Genomic DNA, 19791 nt, shown 5'->3' with positions numbered 1-19791 from the left:
ATATCATCGACGACCACATAAAACTAATTTTTCTATCCTTTGGGAACAGTATTTTTTTTTTTTTTTTAAAGGTACCTTTTTTTGATAGATAATGTATTAAATATTTAAGTATGAATTCTTAATTTTGAATATTTTCATTCTTGCAGTTGCATGTAAATAACAATAACAAATAAATAAAGCACTTTCTCAGAAGTTTTCCCCCGACTGTTACAGTTTATTGCTACATGAATACGTAAAAAATTATCCTGCGTTTTATGTCAAGAACACCAAAGCACAGTGCAAGAGAACGTGCATATTTTGCATTTACGTACTAAACACAATTTAGATCGATTGTTAATTATTATTACCATTGCAAAAAGGCGTTGGTATTATCTATATTTATTCAGTCCAGTTACCACATACACTTAAAACGCACATAATCGGTTAATTATTGGTGCATTTTAAGTGAAAGAAACAGAATTAAAACAGAAAAGTTAATTAAATTTTTGTATTTTCTTAACATTGTTTGTGCGAGGTGCAGCGCCAACGATTGAAAGAAATAATTTTTAAAAATGTTACCTGAAGGGGTAAGTTAACAAGCTCTTTACTTTGATAGATTTTTTAGAACCTCAAGCAAGAACAAAACAGGGAAATTTTGCGTTATAAAATAGTGATTTCTTTGACGTCCTGACAGGACGAGAACCATACGGTAAGGGCGTCGAATAATACATCAAATTAAAGGTTTTTAGAAGGACTTTATGGTGTCTCATTGCAACAACCGTTCCAAAAACATTTAATTTGATCTATTATTCGACCCCTTCGCCATTTGAAACTTTGGGGATGGTTCTTCTTGCCCTGCCCAGAGTGTCAAGGAAGTCGCTATAGCATAAAAATTGATTTGTTCGAACTTTTTCGCTAACTGCGACAGCGAATGATTAAAAAAAAAAACGTAAAAAATCGTAAAATTCTTACGTAACTCTCGATAAAATCAAAATCAATTTATCAAATCATAAAATTTTATCACTTAAATACATTAAGACAGTTGAATATGGCATTAGCAACTAATTGACANGTAATAATTTATTTTAATTTATTCCAAAAGTTTGGCAATAAAATTAATTAACGACCAAAATATTTCAGACTGAAGAAAAAGAACCGCTAGATAAGAAAACTATCGGACGATATGCGGTCTACGGGACACTTCTGCAGGGGCCTTACTTAACAATTTGGTGGAAAATGCGTATTCATTTTTATTGATTGGTGTATACTGAAAATCATTTTGCAGGTTCAGATATTTGGATTCAAAACTGAAGGGGACCGCTTATAAAATTGTTACGCAAAAAGTTTTACTAGACCAATTCCTAGCTACCCCCCCACTTTACTGTCTTTTCTTTATCGGTAAGTTATAAAAAATAATTTGTTAACATGTAGATAAAGCTACAAATCAAAGTAAAAAACTCACCATTATGTAGTGCACATGTCGATTTCGGAATTTAGTCTGTAAATAGAACAAAATATTCTTTTAAATCAATTTTTTTAATCAATAACAAATACATGTACAATAAAACAAATAGGTAAGTACTCATACTTTTTCATTTTTAGCAATGAGTTTACTAGAAGGTAGAGAAGACTGTACCAAGGAACTAAAAGAAAAGTTTTTAACAACGTTCAAGACGAGCTGTATGTTTTGGCTTCCGGTTCAAACGATAAATTTCCTCTTAGTTCCACCCTCCTTCAGGGTGATTTACGTTGGTACTTGTTCCTTAACGTGGGTTAACATTCTTTGTTGGATTAAGCGACAGTAGCAGGTAGCAGTGTTACCTGTGTTACTTTAAAACTTTTTTTCCCAGCAACTAGGTCACGGTTATCAATTAGAATACAGTCTGAACACTGAACCACAAATTAAATTAATGAAACTTATCTTATGCAATACGAAACGTAGTAAGACGTCAATTTTTATAATTTTACTATGGTTTATTTACGTATAATTTTGTTTTTGTAATATATATTTAAAAAAGAATGTAGAAACAATAATAAAGCAATATTTCTACTAAATGGGGACAGAGGAGAGGGTCAGTATAATACAGTACATGACAATACAGTATGTAACTAGTTTTACCTTAATTAATATTGTCTAACGATAGGAATATAATCAATTCGAGAACAATTAAATTCTAATAGTGCACAATCAATAAATAAATTATAGATTTTTTTATTAAAAGGTAAAAGTCCAGTTTATATCTTGGCGCACCTTGGTCATACATCATGACTCATTCGACTAGGTTCTGACATGACTTATGCGGATTATACATACATTATCTTTAGTAAATATTCGAATAAAAGAACATCCCTTCAACTAATACGACCAGGGAAGAACGAAACATATCGAAAAATCGATTTTTAAGGTCAATGAACATTCGCAATAGTGAAGGCTTAGTTTGTTTACTACACACGGCGATCTAACACAATTAATATGACGTTCAAGATCGGGGTTTAATCCTAATCCAAAAAATAATTAGAAAAATATTAAAATAAACATGTCAATAATCTAAAATAAAATAAAATAAAACGAAAAAGAAAATCCTTTATAATTTACCATTTTATTGGCCACAATTACCTGTGTTCACAGGTGAAAGCATTAATTAAATCTTTGTTAAGTACACATTAGATAGGTACAGAGAATATTGACTTAAAAACATGACTTCAAAAATGATAAATTCAACACTTAAGAGAAAGTAACTGAGTAGATAATACAAGTACTTCATAGAAATTTAATAATCATTAAATAATTAGTCTAAAGACAAATTAAGGACTACCAAATGATAATTACTATGCTCCTTTAATGAAGCACCTAATTTGTATCGCATATACGAACATTTAGTGCCAAAAATTAGAAATGAGTAGCAATATTTAATTTGTTGTAGGTACTTATAACGTTATAATCCACAACAAACTTTAGTAGAACAAAAAAGCGTACAATAGTCATTGAAAATGTTTGGTTGGCAAGAAATTTTGTTTAGCACATTGACTGAACATTCTTGGTATAGTTATAGCAAAAGTAATACGTTAAAGTACGATAAACCATAACAAAATGTATTACATCAGTGAAATAGATGTAAGAAATGTTTCAGGAAAGGTCGCACTTGGCAAAAAAATTACTGCGAATTGAAAATAAAAATTATTCAAATAATAGCTCTGATATTAATTAACTAAAGAGTAATGACCCCAGAAAGCGTTTCAGTGAACAAAGTAATTATATTGCCGCTTCAACCCTCATTAAATATAATATTAATACTATTGTAGTTGTCTTTACCTGTCTAATGTGCTCATCTACCTTTATTTTTGGAAATTAATCCATTAAGTTATGACAATAGAAAACCGTTACACAATGTTTTTAATTGTTTCTGGTATCTCAAAAAACAATGGCAATTGTAAAATTCCTTTTATAAACATGGTGGGTATATTTCTCTATTTAATGTTCTTTCGAATTACGGAATTTGGAGGAGGCAATTTGTTCGATAGTTAGGTATAAATCATTAAATAACAGTTAATGAAATAATAATGAATGAAAATAAGAATACCTGTTCACGTTCTAATTGTTAGATAGATGCTTCAAGGTCGATGTCCTTTCAACCAAAAAATCAAAAACAAACACATAATACATCAAATAAAAAGAATTATCGAGGGTCACAAAATACTGATAACAAAACAGTGTAATTTTCACGTAAATCATTACAAGCTTGTACAAGGATATTATAAAGAACAAAACAATCTACCTGTTCATTATAGATAAAGAGTGAAATCAAAAATTGTCACGTTTAACAATATAGGTAGGTAGTACTGCATTTGTATCGTCTAACGGAAATACTTTACAAAAAATTTACCATAAACGAAGAAAAAGAATATCCCTATAAATCTATAACGAATATTATTGCGTTCTATACCTGTATTTAACATGAATCACCTTTGTTACAAACAGGTACACCTACAGAAACAGTTACACACAAAGTACTTATTGTCCATCTTTCTTTTTGCCTTACCTGTTGGTTTACAGGTGAATTTTTGTTGACGCACAAACGTTACAATTTTCCGGAGATAGTACTTTATTTACAAATATTGCACGAAAAATGACNTCTGTTACACTGCCATAAATAAAAATAGTGACACATTTTTTATGTTACACTACAAAAAAATTAATTAAAATTACTAAACATTTAATCAAAGTAAAATTCGGAGATAACTTGGTATTACCTGTGTTATGTTAAAAAAAAACTTGTTCCGAAATAAATAATTTTCATAGAACAACGTCACTACATACGCAATTCGGTTAGTCTTACGTAAGATGGATTGCATACCCCTCCCCTTTTCGTAAGAAACCACAAGAAAATTAAAAACTGCTCCCCCCACCTGTAAAAGTCTTGCGCGGACTGTAGAGAACCCCCAAAAAATCGTAAACTTTTTGTGTGTAAACTTTTAATGACAGCGGGGAATTTCAAAAAAGAGAGACGTTAGAACATTAATAAAATATATTTATTGCGAAGGCCGAACATAAATATGCATGACATTTTTTTTATTACTACTAAGAAGACTTACAACTAGTTAAGGCGATTTTACGCGATTATGATCTTCTTCATATACAGTATATATATAAATTGGTAACTGTTTAAAAAGCAGTTCAAATTTTAAGCTTGTAGAAGCTAGAGATTCAAATGTAATCGATACTTTGTAGTAGTGCTCGTATTTTTTTTTCATACACTAACTTATTAAAATATATATAAATATAAAGTGGCGGTTTAGTTATGTAGTTCAGCTATAATCGTTATATGTATTCATATTTACTACACATTCCGGTAAAAATGGAATTAATTGAAAATAGCAATTATACCACTAAAGTGACAAGTCAAAACATTTGTTTTCCCTACTTCCCAGAGGAATACCAATCTAGTACAGCAAGTAGCAATGAATTCGTGTTGGGAGCCGTAATAGGCATTATATTTACCATTTTTATGAGATACTACTTGAGCACGGTAAGTTTTGACTAATTGCAAATTTTTAAGAAACTTACGTCAAATATAAAAATTATATTATACTTATAAAGTTACATAAGTAGTTTTTTTTTGGAAAACATGCATGTAATTGCAATGCTTTGATGATTCTAAAACATGAAACATGCTTTTATTAAATAAAATGATCTTTTAATCGATTTGACGCAAATGTTTTTTACTTGGTAATTATTTAATCATTTACAAAAAACCGTGTTCACATTTCTTAGGGCCTCAAAATGTTGTCTTTCTAAATTCCCAACACATTATATTAGATGATAGAGGTAATTGAGAATCTCATGGGCAGTGACAAGACTCCGCCCATTCAATTGTTTATGCATTTATCTATCTATATATGTAAAAGTCGATCGCTAAATGATTGCTAAGCGAAAAACTCGAGAACGGCTGGACTAATTTCAATAATTTTTTTTTAAAATATTCCTTGAATTCCGAGAAAGGTTCTTATGAAGAGAAAAATTGGAAAATTTACTATTACTATAGTTAAAAGGTTTTATGGAGAGTGCGTCACTTATTTCGATCTTTTTATGAATTAAAACAGTCATAAAAATTCTGAATAATTAACGTTTTAACTGGAACTTTTAAAAAAAGGAACAAGGACTTCAAGATTTGAAAAAAAAAACAACATTGTGTAGTATACGTGAGGTTTAACATGGACAACAAAATAATTAAATAATTTCGAAGATGAGAACGTACACATATCATAAAAACAATAGCTAGTGACTGAAATATGCAAACAGGAAAATATAGAAAAAAAAATCGTATTTGGCTTGTTATTACGTAGAAAGAGCACGTCATGGCAGATTTGGCACGCAGGAAATGATTAACAATAAACAACTAATAGTTAATAAACTATCACCTGGGATCATCATTCCAATTTAAATTTTATTTTTTTTAAATTCTAAAATAATACAAAAATAAACCTAGCAAATATATTATGCAAATTAGGAAATGGTCCTAAAAAAACAATCTGTTTACCCTAAATAAATAATTAATTTTTGCAAATATTTGTTTAGCTGAAATATTCTTTTAACGCAGCTGCATAAACAAAATTACTTCTTTGAACAAACATATTTTCATAAACAAAATAATTTCCAAAGAAATAATTAAAAAAAACCCGTCAAATACGTACCTACACGTAAATAATAAAATTAATTTATGTTTCAGAGTATCCCGAGTCATAAGTGTCATAATCTCCAGTTTTTAACAACCAATAGATCCCGTTACTTATTTTCCATACTATGTCTTCTAATGTCCACGGTGTTATTACCCCTTCTGGCCGTAGTCGTTATTATATTTGGCACATACAGACTCCTGGTGCACTTAATTTTAAAGCAGAAGTACGGAAAAAAATATGGAGGACTAGTATCAGGTCGAGACGTTATATGGGTAGTGGAAGACCAGTCGAAAAATCTTATAAACGGAGTCATGATAGTGGAAGAACGGGACGACCTGGATAAAACTGTCCCAGAAGCGGTCCGAGACCGTGTAATCAAAGAGATAATGATAGGCAACCTAAGAGACTCAAAATTTACTTCGACGATCCACCGGAAGTTTGGCTATCTCTATTTACTTAAGGATACGGTACATCCTTCGGAATATATATCGGAATTTGATACCGACGATCCCAACCAAGAGTTCATGACACACGAAGAACTGAGGAAGAAACTATCAGAAGTGGGAAACTTACCATTGCCCAAAAATCACTCGGTTCACATGGAAGTGCTGATAGGTAAAAAACCGATACTTTGGAAGAAGACAGACACCAAAAAATGCTATGCCTGCATCTTCAAAGTCCACCACAGTCTTGCCGATGGTATATGCATCCTTCAAATCCTTACCAACTGCTTCACAGACGGTCCAATTAAAGTCAAAGAAACATTGGACACATCCCATGAGTACATTACCGGTAACAATAACAACAACAACAATAACAACATCACCAGAAAAGCGAAGACAACCAACGACAAAGTTGACAAATTTAAAGAAGACACGTATTGGAACGTTGTCCAAAATGTAATTAAATTTTTGGGAGAGCAACTGCTTGGTAACATGATCATATTAATTTTTGGACCGACCACATTAGCCATACAACTTTGGATGAGGCCCACAGATGTTAATCCTTTGCATGGACCAGAGTTGAGCGGTGAAAAGTCCTTCTACTGGAAGACTGAGGATGACGAAGAACTTGTTGAGTTGACAAGAACATTACGCAAAAGAATCCCAGGAGCGTCATTTTTGGACATATTATTCACGGCAGTTTCCGCAAGTTTCCACGAATATTTCCAAAAGGTAAAGTGCTTTACGGGCAGTATGAACAGGCACACTTACTTTCTCGTTACAGAAATCTAAAAGTCTACCAAAGTATCTAACAGCTGTAGTCCCAGCAAGGATGAACGTAAAAGAAGTCGAACAACTGCAAACGGATAAGTTCGTATTTACTAACAATTTCACCGTGGGGTTGTTCAATATGCCAGTAGAAGTTCCTAAACCCCATCATATTTTTAGTAGCAAAACCGTGGTACTATCCCGACTACGAGAAACCATGAAACAAACCCATATGCTAAGGCATTCAATTGACTTTCACGTAAGGACTTTGCACCGTCTTCTATAATACACATTTTAATTGTCAGTATTTTTACAGATAAACTATTGGGTGATGACGGTATTTAACGCAATTATACCAGTTCCATTTCTGTACCCGTTATTCAGATTTCCCCACTGTACCATGATTTTCAGCAACTTGCCTGGTCCAGAAGCCTTTACTGTTTTTGATAAATTGATACTTCGTGACCTGATTTTTTGGCTACCCAATAGGGGCTATATAGGTATAGCAAAAAAATACACGAGTAAAATAACTTAACAGAAATGTATGTCAACTTTTTAGGTGTAGGTGTTTCGTGTTTAAGTTATGATAAGCGATTTCAACTTGGGCTCATAGTGGACAAAGCACTTTTTGGAGAAGACGATGATCTACAAACAATTTTGGATAATGTCCCGAAATATTTAAGAAAATTGGAAAAAGAAACCGCTGTTGGGATACATGTGTGATAATAGGAAAAGGTAAAGCCTAACATCTGCTGTATTTATATTTTCCTCGTTGAAAAATGTTTTCACCAAAAATATAATGATAATGATATTTTTTGGGAGATTTATAATTATTACTCATTATCATAAGGTCGTTAGTCCTAAGACTGGTTGGATACGTACCACCATTCTTTCCTGAAATAATCTTCGCATTTCCCTAAACCTAAAACTAGAACAACCCATATCTTTAACTATCTGAAACCTTCATGCCTGAGAAGGTCTCCTACAAATGTATCTCGCCTATTTCTTATTGACTTCCATAGAGTCTTTTGTTATCCTATTCTTTCTAATACCTCTTCAGGGAAGAAAAAGTAGGGAAAGGACGAATATAAAGATAGGAGACGAAAAATTAGAAGAAGTGGCTGATTTTAGATACCTAGGAAGTCAGATAAGTGAGGATGGAAGGAGTAGTAGGGATATAAAGCAGAAGATAGCGCAGGGTCGTGTCGCCTTTAATAAAAATAAGTCACTTCTATGCTCGCGAACGGTTAATTTAGAAATTCGAAAAAGGTTGTTAAAGGTGTATGTTTGGAGCACGGCGTTGTACGGGTGCGAAACATGGACAGTGGGCGCGGCGGAAAAGAAAAGGTTAGAAGCGTTCGAAATGTGGTGTTATAGGCGGATGATGAGGATATCGTGGGTAGAAAAGGTTAGAAATGAAGAGGTATTGGAAAGAATAGGAGAACAGAGGACTCTATGGAAGTCAATAAAAAATAGGCGAGATAGGTTGGTAGGATACCTTCTCAGGCATGAAGGTCTAGTCAGAGACATATTAGAGGCAGAAACAGGAGTTAGGAGGGGTAGAGGTAGACCTAGATTAGATTACTGTTCGCAAATAGTTAAGGATGTGGGTTGTTCTAGTTTTAGGGAAATGCGAAGTTTAGCTCAGGATAGGAAAGAGTGGAGGTACGTGTCCAACCAGTCTTAGGACTGACGACCTTATGATGGTGATTACCTCTTCATTTCTAACCTTTTCTATTCACGGTATCCTCATCATTCGCCCTTAACACCACATTTCGAACGGTTCTAACCTTTTCTTTTCCGCAGCGCTCACTGTCCATGTTTCGCACCCGTACAATGCTCCAAACATACACCTTTAATAATTATTCATAAACACTAATAATTTTAATCTTTTTTTTTTTGAAGATCTATCTCCAGTTAATCCAACTGTATATATGTGTAAGTATATTGGATATATTAGAAGACTGAAAAAAAAATGATTTGGGCAGTGCAGATAAGAAAACAATGGATTTTGAAAACAGACAATGGGAAAATGTTAGATTACATAGAGTAAAAGTAAATATGTAAGCCAAATAAATAAAGTGTTACAAGAACACGAAAATTTGCCCAGCGCAATTTTATATTTACGAAAGTTAAATAAATACGTACATAATAGTTCTTATATTAATACTTTTCAAATAGCAATCGTTCTAAAAGATAGTACGTAGTTTGAGGATAGATATATATATATGTATATGCACATATGTATATCGAAATGTGATAATGATAAGAACCAAAGTTGCAGAGGCAATTAGTGCACATGGATCTATTATTGATAATAGTATCTATCTTATTGTTGTTAGCGTTCCATTCGTAATAATATTACTGCAGAATATTACTATTATTAATAAATCGCGTGTCGTTTGTTTTCCTTAGTTTATACATAATTAATTTTAAGAAAAAGTCGAAGTTCAACATAAGACAAAGTTCAAACGAATATTAGACTGTTTATAACATACATATTTATGTTCGAACCGGAAGTTATTATACATATAATGGTCAGTCAAGATGTGGTTAGAATGTGATTGGATACTTCAAATTCTTACAGGTGCAATTTTAAGCCAGTTTGTCAGTTTTTATTTAAACACGGTAAGTACATGTACAATATTTAGAACATAAATAATTAATTTAGAAAATTAGACATCTTTGGGGGAGGGGGGCTGTTGCCCAAGACCTTATAGATAAATGGATTCGTTTTTTATGATTATTGTTTATAATTTTCATTTTTTCTTCCTGATAATTTAAATCGTTTCAATTATTTGTAGCAATAAAAAGATGACGTTAAATATTATCGGAATTTTTAGCGTTTATTTGAATTATTAAAAACCCGCGGCTTCGCCCGTGATGTCTATATCATCGACGACCACATATAACTAATTTTTCTATCCTTTGGGAACAGTATTTTTTTTTGGATAAAAGGTACCCTATGTCCTTTTCCGCACCCCTAACAATTTGTCTAACCCGCGGCTTCGCCCGTGATGTCTATATCATCGACGACCACATATAACTAATTTTTCTATCCTTTGGGAACAGTATTTTTTTTTGGATAAAAGGTACCCTATGTCCTTTTCCGCACCCCTAACAATTTGTCTAAAAAATTTCATGATAATCGATTGAGTAGTTAAGGCGTGAAATCGACCACATAAAACTAATTTTTCTACTCTTGGGGGTCAGTATTTTTTTTCTGGATAAAAGGTACCCTATGCCCTTTTTTGTACCCCTGACAATGTGTCTATAAAATTTCATGATGATCGATTGAGTTATTAAGGCGTGAAATCGACCACATAAAACTAATTTTTCTATATCTGGGGAACAGTATTTTTTTTCTGAATTAATGGTACCCTATGTCCTTTTTTGTATCCCTGACAATGGATGTACAAAATTTCATGATAATCGGTTGGGTGGTTAAGGCGTGCAAAGCAGAACAACAAACAAACATTCGCATTTATAATACATATAACTTATGATTAGGGTTGCCACCTTTTCATGCTTTACACAAAGTATTTCTGGACTAAAAGGTTCAAAACAAATAGTACTCGGCATAAAAATAAAGTATTTCATTTTTTGTTTTTAAAAACATATTTTTTGTTACACCTAGCAGTCAGTAACAAATACATTAATAGCCTCTAAACATGGCAAACAAAGATTTAAGTAAACTAAAAGTTCATTTTTAATTAGTTTTAATGAAGCTTTATTCCTGTCGTCCCGCCACTTTGCGTACATAACAGAGAAAACCCTTTCTGTAAATGCTGAAGTGGCCGGAACGGACAGCAAAAGTGACATTACCTTGAACAGATTTGGGAAATCAGGTTGTTCCGTAAATATGGCTTGCTATTTTTTCTTTGTAATATTATTGATGTAAAAATACTCTGAATTTCGAATAATCGCTTTCAAAATTACGATGTTTACTTAAGGCCTTAAATAAAGTATTTTTGCGTACTTTATGTGTCTTGTAAAGTATAACGTACGCACAGTCGAAATAGAGTACAATACTTTATAATGAAGTACGGGTGGCAACCCTAGTTATGATTGACGTTACATCAGAGTTGTCGTTATAACCGATATCGTACCACATAACCATAATATTCCTTGTTTTCTAGAGTGTTAAAAATAATGACAGGCACAATCTATCATTCCTGAGTAACTGTTTCTCAAAATACATTTTCGCGACGGCATGCCTTCTTATATCAGTGGTGGTGGTGCCCTTACTGATCGCCGTAGTTATTTTATGCACCCTATACCGAGGGTTGGTTTACGTAATATTAAAAGCCAAGTACAAAGAAAAGTTTAAAGGGTTTGTAGCTGGAAGAGACGTAATTTGGTTAGTTGAAGAACCGCAGTCCAGAAATATTGTAGTAGCCCTGCTACTGGTCGAAGAAGTTGAAGGCATGTCAAAAAGTGTTTACGAAACAGTGAAAGAAGCGATATTAAATGAAACACAGTATGGTTCTCTAAAAGATACAAAGCTCGTTTATAGTTTTCATAAAAGTTTGGGTTATTTTTATAACATCGACGAGGGGTCGCTTTCAGATGAATGTATTGTAGAGTTCGACACCGATGATCCCGCGAAACAGTTCATTAATCGTGGTGATTTGGAGAAGAAATTGTCAATGTATTGCAACAACCCTTTACCACAAAATCACACCAGGTATTGTGAAATACTGGTTTCGAAAAAACCGATAATATGGAAAGAAGCCGATACTAAAAAGAACTATCCAATAATTGTGAGAATCCACCACAGTCTTGGAGACGGCTTTTCGATTTTCAATTTTATTAATTCCACCCCGTTTACAATTGTCGAACAGAACACTATTAAAGACGGTAATACCAATAGTATGAACGATAACGGAATTAGTTCAAAGAAAGATCAATATTGTAATGAAAAAATGAGCAATAAGATAAAAACCTTAGCAACCGAATATATAAAGATGATAACAAGTTTTCTGATCTTTATAACTTTCCTTCCAAATTGTATCATAGTACAAAATTTTCTGAGACCGAAAGATGTAAACATATTACATGGGCCTAAACTTAGTGGACGTAAAAAATTCTATTGGAACACAGAAGATCGTGAAGAATTAGTTCCGCTTATCAGAAGATTGAAAAGAAAAGTAACTGGAAGTTGTTTTAACGATTTCATAATGACGGCATTTTCCGCAAGTTTGCATGAATATTTTCAAAAAGTAATTTTACAAATCGCTTACACAGTCGGTTAAATAACAATTCTTTTTTTGAAACAGAAAACGAAAGAATTACCCAAATATATAACCGGAGTTGTACCGACTAAAATAGACTTTAAGCAGGACCGTACTGAGAAAGTGACTTTTACCAACAACTTTGCCGTGGCATTGTTTAACATGCCCGTTGAAATTTCAAATGATACACTTATTCAAAGATTTAGAGAAACTGCGCTGCAGGAGCATCGATTAAGAGATTCGATTGATTTTCATGCAAGTGTAACCCTTTAAAATGCTGTAACGCAAAATAATAATTTTATATTTTTATTGCAGATTAACTACTGGGGACTAACTTTTAACGCAGTAATACCAGTTTTCCTTGTACACTATTTTTATCAATTATCAAAATTTACTTCATTTATAAGCGTTCTGCCAGGTCCGGACGCTTTTTCATTTTTCAATGTATTACCTGTCACAGAATTATTATATTGGTTGCCAAACAGAGGATACGTAGGTATTAAACTATTATACAGGGTGATAAGACTGAATTAGTTTTTTTCTAGTGTCCGACCGAAACTGGTATTTACGACCGAAACCGAAACCGAAACCGAATTTCGGCAACGGTCTCAGTTTCGGCCGAAACCGAAATCGAAACTTCCTTATAAGGATCATGTTTTGAGAGAAAAATAAAGAAAACGTTATTATAATCAGTCAGTTTTATTTTTTTATCTTTAAATCACATAGCTCTGCAGTCTTTGATATTTTCACTTATTGATAATCAAATCNCTAGTGTCCGACCGAAACTGGTTTTTACGACCGAAACCGAAACCGAATTTCGGCAACGGTCTCAGTTTCGGCCGAAACCGAAACCGAAACCGAAACTTCCTTATAAGGATCATGTTTTGAGAGAAAAATAAAGAAAACGTTAGTTTTATTTTTTTATCTTTAAATCACATAGCTCTGCAGTCTTTGATATTTTCACTTATCGATAATCAAATCAAAATCAACATAACAACCCCTCATTTAAGGAAATACTTAATTGCGCCTTAAAAATACCTTAAATAGGAGAGATGTGTATTTGAGTAAGTATAGTATACTTCACTTGGATGGAATTTATCGCGCCGAACATGACCGAGCAGAGCGCGAGAACTCCCGAACGCAGTTTCGGTTTCGGTTGTAGTTTCGGCAGGTTTGCTGCCGAAACCGAAACTAAACCGAAACTCGTTTTTTTGCCGAAACTTGACCGAAACCGAAACCGAACTTTCGGTCGGACACTATTTTTTTCTAATACAAATTTTGAAATCGAAATTTAAAAATGTTATTGATAATGTTAAAGGCTATTAATACATTAACTAATGAATTTTGCAGGAGTGGGACTTACGTGCCTGACCTTCAACAAAAAATTTTATATGGGATTAATAGTGGACCAAGCCCTCTTCTCAAAAGACGACAATTTACAAGAAATATTGGACAACGTACCTAAATATTTAAAAATGCTCGAAAATGAAATTACTGGCCCTCTTATGATTTAAAAATCTACAAAATATGTAAATCACTATACTAGTCTTGACAAAACGAAAAATTAATTTTTAATTTTTTTATAATAAATATTGATAAGCTTGTTTCCAATTTTTTTATTTAAGGAATTAAAAAGTAACTACGGTCCCGTTTCATTTGATGTTACAATTTAATAAGTTAATCTTGTAAACTATCGTTTAAATGTTGAAAATAAGATATAATGAAAATGCGTTATTAGGAACTATCAAAAAATTTTATTGAAAATTTTGGGGGAGGCGCCGGGACAATTTCAAATAATAACAGTAAACGAGTTATAATTCCGGTTTCATTGAAATAGCTTGATGACTTTTCATCTTTAACTGTATTTTTTGCTCGTATATGCAGTTAGGGATGTTAATTTGTAGTTTTCATTTGACAATAAATGAAACTACAATTGGTAATGGAATATTGATATTGTATAGACAACCCAACCTACAGTAAATTTTGCAATGCTAATAATGCAACTATAAAGAATATCGAAAAACTTTTTTCTCATAAAAATAACTTTCTTACACGAAACTTAGTACTATCCTAGAACAAACTACAAAATATTTCGTAGAAATAATTAACTGATTAGTAATATTTTTAAATACATTTTTTTTTTTGTAAATTTAATTGAGAACCCTAACATATTTTTATTTGAAACTGTTAAAAAATGATTAAGTTACTGATTAGTTAATTTTTATTATGGGCTATTGATTTAATATCAAAAAATAAGACGTTCATGAAAATACACACATTTTATTGAAAATTTTGGTGGAGGCGCCGGGACAATTTTAAACTAAAGTAAATCACTACATTTCTATGCTCGCGAACGGTTAATTTAGAAATTCGAAAAAGGTTGTTAAAGGTGTATGTTTGGAGCACGGCGTTGTACGGGTGCGAAACATGGACAGTGGGAGCGGCGGAAAAGAAAAGGTTAGAAGCGTTCGAAATGTGGTGTTATAGGCGGATGATGAGGATATCGTGGGTAGAAAAGGTTAGAAATGAAGAGGTATTGGAAAGAATAGGAGAACAGAGGACTCTATGGAAGTCAATAAAAAATAGGCGAGATAGGTTGGTAGGACACCTTCTTAGGCATGAAGGTCTAGTCAGAGACATATTAGAGGCAGAAACAGGAGTTAGAAGGGGTAGAGGTAGACCTAGATTAGATTACTGTTCGCAAATAGTTAGTTTAGCTCAGGATAGGAAAGAGTGGAGGTACGTGTCCAACCAGACTTAGGACTGATGACCTTATGATGATGATGATGTGCATTTAGTTAGGGGTATTAATTTTTTTTTTTACGATAAATTACAAATTTATAGACAACCCAACGTACAGCCAATACTGCAAAGAAATTAAGAAATTCCCAAAATTACGTAAAAACAATGAATTAATTAATAAAATTTGGTTTTAATGTAATTCATTTTAGATTAATTAATACGTTCCTTTTGATTATTGTATAGATATTTATAACACTAATGTAAGCTAATGAACAAATGCTCGTTCAAAGTTTTATATGCCTACAAATAACGTTTCTCTATTGAAATGTTTTTAACCTTATCAACGGTATGAATTTGAATGCAAATTGTTTGAAAACAATACACCAATACACTAAGAGACGTGTATATTTAATTTTTGTAATTAATTCCGATACTGTTAATGATTAAAAATTTTTTACTATAACAAATACGTAAAACCTACTAATGCAACTAATTAGGAAAACGTACTAATTCTGGCGCATTTATTAATGGTTTTACAATAATAATAATAATAGGGAAACCCGATCAGCTAACTGTCAATGAAACCGAATCAATAATCAATTAACGAAAAGTAAAGAACTGGCGAATAAACTTTATGAATGCGGCCCTGCAATTTTGCTAACATTAATATCATAAAAACAAACAATGTAAAAGCTAATTCATGTAAAACTTAATAATGTACTTGTAATAAACTCTATCATTATATACGTTTTTCTTAAAAGCTCCAAGGTTAGCCTATCGCTAACAGCTAATTAAATTTATAGGGTGGAGTACGAAATTAAAACGTTAAAATATATTCAAACTGTCACTAACAAAAATTGCAAAAGTTACTTTAATTATTTTTCAAATTAAAATAATAAAAATACTATTTCACACAAGCTTAAAACAAAAAAATGAACATATTTGATACGGGCTCGTTAATGCCATTGGAATTAATAAACAATGAAGAACAACGTTTTTCTATTAAAAATTAATACACATAACCCTAGCCTAGAGAGACAGCTAATATTTGCAAATAACGCTATTTATTTAAAATTTCATCAACGCTATGTAAGGTCGAGGTTAAATATGCATGTTTTATTTTACTTAAAATTACTATATTTGTTTTCTACAAGAGCCCAAGGAATACGAATAACAACTAAAGCAGCGATTCAATGATCTCGAATTAAATCGAAAAAAAGGTTTTAAATCTTGTAAATTCATGAATATTAACGAGAAAACAAACACATAATCGTTGTAAGCATTAAATCAACTGTCACCATAATAATTATTTGGAAATAATAATAACAGTATTAGTAACAAGATTTTTTTTTATTATTTGAACAAAGCACCCATGGGCGTACCGAGGGGCGCAAGAACAGGCAACTACCCCCCTCAAGCCAGCGATGTTAAACGTAGAAATACACCAATTTCTTAGTATTTAAGCCACTTTTTAATTATTGTACTACGTACTAATGTTAAGACACTACCGTTTTGGTACGAAAAAACACCAAGATTTTTCGTTTGATAAAGACGAATGAATTAAATGAATTTATGATAGGGGCCAATGGTCATTATAGTCCAAATAGCATACAAAAAAAATGTACCGTATCTATCTTATTGTTGTTAGCGTTCCATTCGTAATAATATTACTGCAGAATATTACTATTATTAATAAATCGCGTGTCGTTTGTTTTCCTTAGTTTATACATAATTAATTTTAAGAAAAAGTCGAAGTTCAACATAAGACAAAGTTCAAACGAATATTAGACTGTTNCGGCGGGGGTGTGACAACAGCAACAAATTTTTCCTCATTAATTTGAGGAAGTGTGTAGTGGGCAAAAAAGAATTCAAGAAATGAATTTTCAGAATAATATTTCATATTAAACTAACTCACTTCTAAAAGATGTCTAAAAAATTGTATGTATGTTTAATCATAGTATATATTAGTTCGACGGATTTGTGACCTAATAAGTACGGTTTGTCGTTGTTGCTGTTGTCATCTCTCGTAGCTTAGTGGTCAAAGCATTGGCGCGTAAAGCCAAAGAGCCCGGGTTCGATTCCCGGCGGGGGTGTGACAACAGCAACAAATTTTTCCTCATTAATTTGAGGAAGTGTGTAGTGGGCAAAAAAGAATTCAAGAAATGAATTTTCAGAATAATATTTCATATCTAATGATAAATGCTCAAACTACTTATTTTCAATTTAATGCAGCCCTACGTATAGGTTCCTTTCGGCACCTAGGCAAGCAATTTTAGGTTAGGTTCAGATGTTTTTTTTGAAAATTTTTATCGAAGTCCAAAAAAGACACAGGTATTCCTTCCTACAAAATGATAAGAGTGACGCTCAAAGCTCAAACGTACTGTGTCATCTACACAAAAGTATTTTTTAAATAACTCGTTTGAATAATTTACTTTCATGCGATCGTTGCTCTATATGATTAATAATAATTTACATAAATGCACATTGTATTTAATTATTGCATAGAAAACATCTCATTGCCCCCACTCCCCTCTGAGTCAAAAGCTGAGTACGCCCATGTATGCACCTATGTAATTACTTTTATTAATCAAAATGTTTAGGTATAAACATTTTTTATAACATTGTATTATTGGACTTTGCGATTATTACCCAAATGCATTTTAGTAATTGATTCTATTTTTAAAAACAGGTTATGTTCTTTAGTACGTATGTAAGTACCTATACAATAATTAATTACCTCTGATGAATACTTGTATCAGAATAAAAAAATAATTCGTATTGTCTAATTACCCAATCGGAAATTTGGAATCAATTCACAGAATATGAAACTTTGGAAGTAAAAACGCTTACTAATTTGGAAAAACGACTAATAAGTACTAAATTTTTATTTCGTTTATATTTGTAATTTACGCGCCTTCAAAAATTTATCAATTAAATGCGTTGTTATAGATATGTATGTATAGCATTTTTGTCTACAATATTCGGTGGTATATAGCAGGGTTGGTCAACAAGTCGATCGCGATCGACCGGTCCATCGCGAGGTCAATTTTGGTCAATCGTCGAATTTACTTACCTGCCCCTGGAATGCTCCTTATACTGAAACACAGTATGCATTTCACATCCCCTTCTTCCCTTTTAGACTACGCCTATTACAACAAGTCGATCGCGACACACTTTTAAAATAAAAAGTAGATCAAATATAAAGAAAAGTTGGCCACTCCTGGTATATAGAAACAAAAGTTAAATCCGTATGCAAAATTTATTTTAAATAACTTCTAACTGCATGATTCATATTTCAGAAACGTCAGTTCTAATTGTTTATAACAAATACTATTGGCGGCTCCTAAGGTACAGTAGGCGAAAAACTGATCTAAATAGCATCGACATTTGTTTACGAAAATTTATGATCAATCAATTTCTCTCATAACTAATTTCGTGTAAAAGGGTGTAGAAAATTATTGTACCTTTTTAGGGCGATTTATACTGTTTTAAGTAGCTCTTGTGATGGCTGTAATATATGTAACAAATGCCGAAGTGAAGAGCTAGACGGGTGACCACTGCACCTCTGCCAGATCGAGAGATTTGCTATGACAACGCTCCACAGTCGTACCTCGAATAGGGAAGAGATTGCAGCAAGTTGATCAGTTTACTGTACTGAAGGTGAAGATCTCGAAATATTCATATTATTCGACATAATTTCCGGAAGGGGCATTCCAGGGCATTAGTTTTTCTCCGTTTTTTTATAACTTTTCACCTATTTCTATAGGCATCAGTCACCACTGCTAGATACAATTATTATCATCATTATAAAGTCGTCAGTCCTAAGACTGGTTGGACACGCACCTCTACTCCTTCCTATCCTGAGCTAATCTTCGTATTTCCCTAAAACTAGAACTATTTGCGAACAATAATCTAATCTAGGTCTACTCCTATTAACTCCTGTTTCTGCCTCTAATATGTCTCTGACTAGACCTTCATGCCTGAGAAGGTGTCCTACCAACCTATCTCGCCTATTTTTTATTGACTTCCATAGAGTCCTCTGTTCTCCTATTCTTTCCAATACCTATTCATTTCTAACCTTCTCTATCCACGGTATCCTCATCATTCGCTGCATTCCACCGTCCATGTTTCGCACCTGTACAGCGCCGCACTCCAAACATACACATTTAAAAATAATTTTCAAATTTCTAAATTAACCGTTCGCGAGCATAGAAGTGACTTCTTTTTACTGAAGGAGACTCGACCCTGCGCTATCCTCTGCTTTATATCCCTATTATTCCTTCCATCCTGACTTATCTGACTTTTTAGATACCTAAACTTCTTCTAATTTTTCGTCTCCTCCTATTTTTATATTCGCTCTTTTCCTACATTTTCTTCCCCTGCATACCAGTATTTTTGTTTTACTTTTATTTATCATTCGAACCAACCAATAATTAAAAGAAATAGCC

At 32.6% G+C, this 19791-nt stretch overlaps 3 protein-coding genes across 6 annotated transcripts in view; all 3 read left to right on the top strand.

Annotated features, from left to right (window-relative positions):
- LOC108733066 (mpv17-like protein) overlaps window positions 1-2190 on the top strand; it is a 4837-nt gene extending 2647 nt beyond the window's left edge. The window contains exons 4-6 of the mRNA XM_025981107.1: window positions 1120-1208; window positions 1265-1377; window positions 1582-2190. Coding sequence (XP_025836892.1) covers window positions 1120-1208; window positions 1265-1377; window positions 1582-1784 — 405 coding nt within the window. The 3' untranslated portion in view covers window positions 1785-2190. The remainder of the gene's footprint in view (window positions 1-1119; window positions 1209-1264; window positions 1378-1581) is intronic.
- On the top strand, window positions 289-9521 carry LOC108733059. Of its 2 annotated transcripts, none has more exons than XM_025981102.1 (6): window positions 289-566; window positions 6207-7331; window positions 7384-7626; window positions 7684-7867; window positions 7927-8102; window positions 9273-9521. In XM_025981102.1, the coding sequence occupies exons 1-5, from the start codon at window positions 552-554 to the stop codon at window positions 8088-8090; spliced, it is 1731 nt and encodes a 576-aa protein (XP_025836887.1). In that variant the 5' UTR covers window positions 289-551; the 3' UTR covers window positions 8091-8102; window positions 9273-9521. The 2 variants fall into 2 exon arrangements, with proteins under 2 accessions (XP_025836887.1, XP_025836886.1); XM_025981101.1 differs by lacking the exon at window positions 289-566 and adding an exon at window positions 4644-5006.
- A 155-nt stretch (window positions 9522-9676) lies between these two features.
- LOC108733738 lies at window positions 9677-14206 on the top strand. 3 transcript variants are annotated; one of them, XM_018465033.2, is made up of 5 exons: window positions 9677-9995; window positions 11507-12589; window positions 12647-12856; window positions 12917-13097; window positions 13952-14206. In XM_018465033.2, the coding sequence occupies exons 1-5, from the start codon at window positions 9915-9917 to the stop codon at window positions 14113-14115; spliced, it is 1719 nt and encodes a 572-aa protein (XP_018320535.1). In that variant the 5' UTR covers window positions 9677-9914; the 3' UTR covers window positions 14116-14206. The 3 variants fall into 3 exon arrangements, with proteins under 3 accessions (XP_018320535.1, XP_018320543.1, XP_018320551.1); XM_018465041.2 differs by having other exon boundaries at window positions 12917-13093; window positions 13952-14072; XM_018465049.2 differs by lacking the exon at window positions 11507-12589.
- The last annotated feature ends 5585 nt before the right edge of the window (window positions 14207-19791 follow it).

The sequence above is a fragment of the Agrilus planipennis genome, unplaced genomic scaffold (assembly GCF_000699045.2).
Source record: "Agrilus planipennis isolate EAB-ADULT unplaced genomic scaffold, Apla_2.0 scaffold1, whole genome shotgun sequence".
NCBI classification, from domain to species: Eukaryota; Metazoa; Arthropoda; class Insecta; order Coleoptera; family Buprestidae; genus Agrilus; species Agrilus planipennis.
This window is presented reverse-complemented; position numbering and strand designations above follow the sequence as displayed.

Bases quoted from the DNA above. Each gene is read 5' to 3' on its own strand.
- LOC108733059 (XM_025981101.1), top strand. From the start codon at position 4,803: ATGTATTCATATTTACTACACATTCCGGTAAAAATGGAATTAATTGAA. The intron at 5,007-6,206 runs GTAAGTTTTGAC...TTTATGTTTCAG, and splicing joins TGAGATACTACTTGAGCACG to AGTATCCCGAGTCATAAGTG. The intron at 7,332-7,383 runs GTAAAGTGCTTT...TTCTCGTTACAG, and splicing joins TCCACGAATATTTCCAAAAG to AAATCTAAAAGTCTACCAAA.
- LOC108733738 (XM_018465033.2), top strand. From the start codon at position 9,915: ATGTGGTTAGAATGTGATTGGATACTTCAAATTCTTACAGGTGCAATT. The intron at 12,590-12,646 runs GTAATTTTACAA...TTTTTGAAACAG, and splicing joins TGCATGAATATTTTCAAAAA to AAAACGAAAGAATTACCCAA. The intron at 12,857-12,916 runs GCAAGTGTAACC...TTTTTATTGCAG, and splicing joins GAGATTCGATTGATTTTCAT to ATTAACTACTGGGGACTAAC.